The sequence below is a fragment of the Procambarus clarkii genome, chromosome 26, assembly GCF_040958095.1.
Source record: "Procambarus clarkii isolate CNS0578487 chromosome 26, FALCON_Pclarkii_2.0, whole genome shotgun sequence".
Lineage (NCBI taxonomy): Eukaryota > Metazoa > Arthropoda > Malacostraca > Decapoda > Cambaridae > Procambarus > Procambarus clarkii.
Window position 1 is genome coordinate 16,835,318 of NC_091175.1, and position 3,309 is coordinate 16,838,626.

Sequence of the window (3,309 nt, forward strand, 5' to 3'; positions counted from 1 at the left end):
TTGATGTTGATTTCTTAACAGGCCTCAAGCAAAGTTATCTCCTGTATATATATTCCCGGCACCCACCCCTCCTCTCCTCCATCCTTCTCCTCTCGTGAATTCCCCTCTCCAACACCCCAATCCCAGGACATCCTGCAGGCCTCCACCCAGCATCTCCTTATCTTATCCCCACCCCCACCTTCCCCCAAAAGAGTCCTCAAGCCAAGCCAATTCCCTCCCACCACTTCCCCACTCTTATTGCCCCCCCCCCCCCCCCCCCCCACCCACGTCTTCACAAGCCACATCAACTTTCAATTTTCAAAATATCGAATCCATGATTTGAGGGAAATGCTTTCGACACGCCTCGTACTGTGAGCTGTGTTCACTTTTGAGTGAGAAGTGTTCGCTTTTGAGTGAGCAGTGTTCACTTTTGAGTGAGCAGTGTTCACTTTTGAGTGAGCAGTGTTCACTTTTGAGTGAGGAGAGTTCGCTTTTGAGTGAGCAGTGTTCACTTTTGAGTGAGCAGTGTTCACTTTTGAGTGAGGAGAGTTCGCTTTTGAGTGAGCAGTGCTCGCTTTTGAGTGAGCAGTGTTCGCATTTGAGTGAGAAGTGTTCACTTTTGAGTAAGCAGTGTTCACTTTTGAGTGAGCAGTGTTCACTTTTGAGTGAGCAGAGTTCGCTTTTGAGTGAGCAGTGTTCACTTTCGAATGAGCAGTGTTCGCTTTTAAGTGAACAGTGTTTACTTTCGAGTGAGCCGTGTTCACTTTTGAGTGAGAAGTGTTCACTTTTGAGTAAGCAGTGTTCACTTTTGAGTGAGCAGTGTTCACTTTTGAGTGAGCAGAGTTCGCTTTTGAGTGAGCAGTGTTCACTTTTGAGTGAGCAGTGTTCACTTTTGAGTAAGCAGTGTTCACTTTCGAATGAGCAGTGTTCGCTTTTAAGTGAACAGTGTTTACTTTCGAGTGAGCCGTGTTCACTTTTGAGTGAGAAGTGTTCACTTTTGAGTAAGCAGTGTTCACTTTTGAGTGAGCAGTGTTCACTTTTGAGAGAGCAGTGCTCGCTTTTGAGTGAGCAGTGTTCACTTTTGAGTGAGCAGTGTTCACTTTTGAGTGAGCAGTGTTCGCTTTTGAGTGAGCAGTGTTCACTTTTGAGTGAGCACGCGCAGGAAACTATATCCGAGTTTTTAGCTGACACGCGAAGAGCAGTTAAATTTTTTTTATTGCCGTGTGACTTGTCAATTATTACAGCGGGACGTGACATGCCGTAATTTTAGAGTGTGCAACATTGATTGTGAGCGATTGTGGCCAGCACTGATAGTGGCTGGCACGGATTGTGAGAGGTAATGATTGTGGCAAACCCTATGAGGGGTGGGTGAGGGGGGTGACGCTGATTGTACTGGTACCTGTGAAAGAAGCACTGATTACGGTGGAACTCGTTATACTGGTACTATGGGCGAGGCATTGATTGTGGAACTATGAGATGATTTGAAAACATCAAGAGCATTTGATTGTATTGGCACAGTAGGTGTGTGATAAGACATTATAATAAGAATCATTGAATTATCTTCACATTCTCTCACACACACATGGCCAGTGACGATGCTATCGACCAGTCCACTACGGGATCACCATAGCCCGTGCTACTTGGAAGTTTTGTTCCGAGTAGCTGAATCTTAAACAACAAGCTATCGACCAAAGGGTTTCACGGTAGGTGAGGTGATATTATGGAAATACGAGCTTGTGGCACAATGGTCAGGGTGATAATTTAGGAATGTGGGGATAAGGATTTTGGTAGCATTAGGGTAATGTAATAATATGGTGCGGAAGATGTCACTATTGAGGAGCGATCATTTGGGAATAGTGATGTTTTGTCTTTAATCAAATTTTACCCAGAAAATAAACACAAATAACATCATTATAACCCAAATCTATAACTTCACCGTCTCGTGGATATAAATCAAATTTAATAAAATATATTGTACCATACGTCAGGCAGCAATGAAAGTGACCCATCCCGGCAGAAGGTTGATAAGGGCACGATAACATCTCCCGCTACAACAGCCGTGAGGGAGCAAGTTCGTCCACTCAAACCTTCGTCGATTATCATTAAGTTTACACTACGCGTCCGTACACGCACCCTGACGGCGAGCCCTTACCCATTAATTACAATTACAGCTTAATTCACACCACGGTACAGTCTCACTCTCGGGACGATGGATTCGAACCCCAAGACAATTGCAATTCTCCTTAAGGCTCCAGTGATCCAAGTATTTAGGGAACCCGATCTTATGTTTTATGATGATCTTGTGCCTTATTTTCTCTACATGACTTATTATGGAGAAAGGATTTTCAACAGTTGTAATGGACATGGCTGAATTTTGGAAATGAAAGCCAGAAACGACAAGACAAATTTAATACCATTTCCTAAAGCTATAATTCAGAGACTATTGTGAATTGGGATGCTTGATGGTGTGAAGAAAGAGATCACAGGGTTTTCATCTCCGAAGGCAGCTTGTGAAGAGCATTTCCCTTGATCTGATGCCTCTGTTCACCTTACAGTAAAGATATCTGGAAGTTTGATGTTTTCCACTGCATCCTGGGGAAGGCCAGTAGTTTCCTCCATAGAACACACACACACACACACACACACACACACACACACACACACACACACACACACACACACACACACACACACACACACACACGAGAAAACATGCCTGGTTCAAAACACCGAGTAAATTACCATGGAGGCTACTCTCTGAGGGGCTTCACCATGAAAAACAAAATAATTACACACCTGCTCCCCATGTGTTCCCCGCCCGGAGCCTGGTTGTGGTGTGTGGAGGCAGTCGATGAGGTTTAAGATACCCTGCTACTCCAAGCTGCTGCCGCTGCTGCTCTCCGCCTGCGTAGTCCCTTCTTGCTACAGAGTAGTAGCACCAGCACCCACATCAAGACCACCATCACCCACAGCAGGACCACTAGCACCCACATGTTTGAACTGAACTTAAACATACTAGTTTAGGATATAATACAAACTTTATCAGTGTCTCTGCTGCACATGAAATTTAATCTTTAATCTTAAACATATATTTAATGTGAGCTTCCTTCCCAGATTGCTGAAAGCAGCGAACATCAGCCTTTGAAAATAATAATACTCATATTATTATTATTATTATTATTATTATTATTATTATTATTATTATTATTATTATTATCATGTGCTCTCACCTCTCTGCTTTATTTACATGCTACTATCACTATATTCTCTCCCCCACTACCACTATTCTCCTCACCACCAATATTCTCCCCGGCGACCCCTATCCCTTAC

At 43.6% G+C, this 3,309-nt stretch overlaps 1 protein-coding gene across 1 annotated transcript; it reads right to left on the reverse strand.

The window, feature by feature from the left end:
- Positions 1-290: 290 nt before the first annotated feature.
- Positions 291-2,972, reverse strand: LOC138368797 (prophage side tail fiber protein homolog StfR-like). Its single transcript, XM_069331495.1, has 2 exons — positions 2,847-2,972; positions 291-1,145 (listed from the first exon to the last, which is right to left on the reverse strand). Exons 1-2 carry the CDS (start codon positions 2,970-2,972, stop codon positions 291-293), a joined length of 981 nt encoding a protein of 326 aa, XP_069187596.1.
- Between the last annotated feature and the right edge of the window lie 337 nt (positions 2,973-3,309).

Excerpts from the sequence above, each read along its gene's own strand:
- LOC138368797 (XM_069331495.1), bottom strand. The coding sequence starts at position 2,972 with ATGTGGGTGCTAGTGGTCCTGCTGTGGGTGATGGTGGTCTTGATGTGG. Across the intron at positions 1,146-2,846 it reads CAGCAGCTTGGAGTAGCAGG|TTTCCTGCGCGTGCTCACTC; the intron begins GTATCTTAAACC and ends ACTCGGATATAG.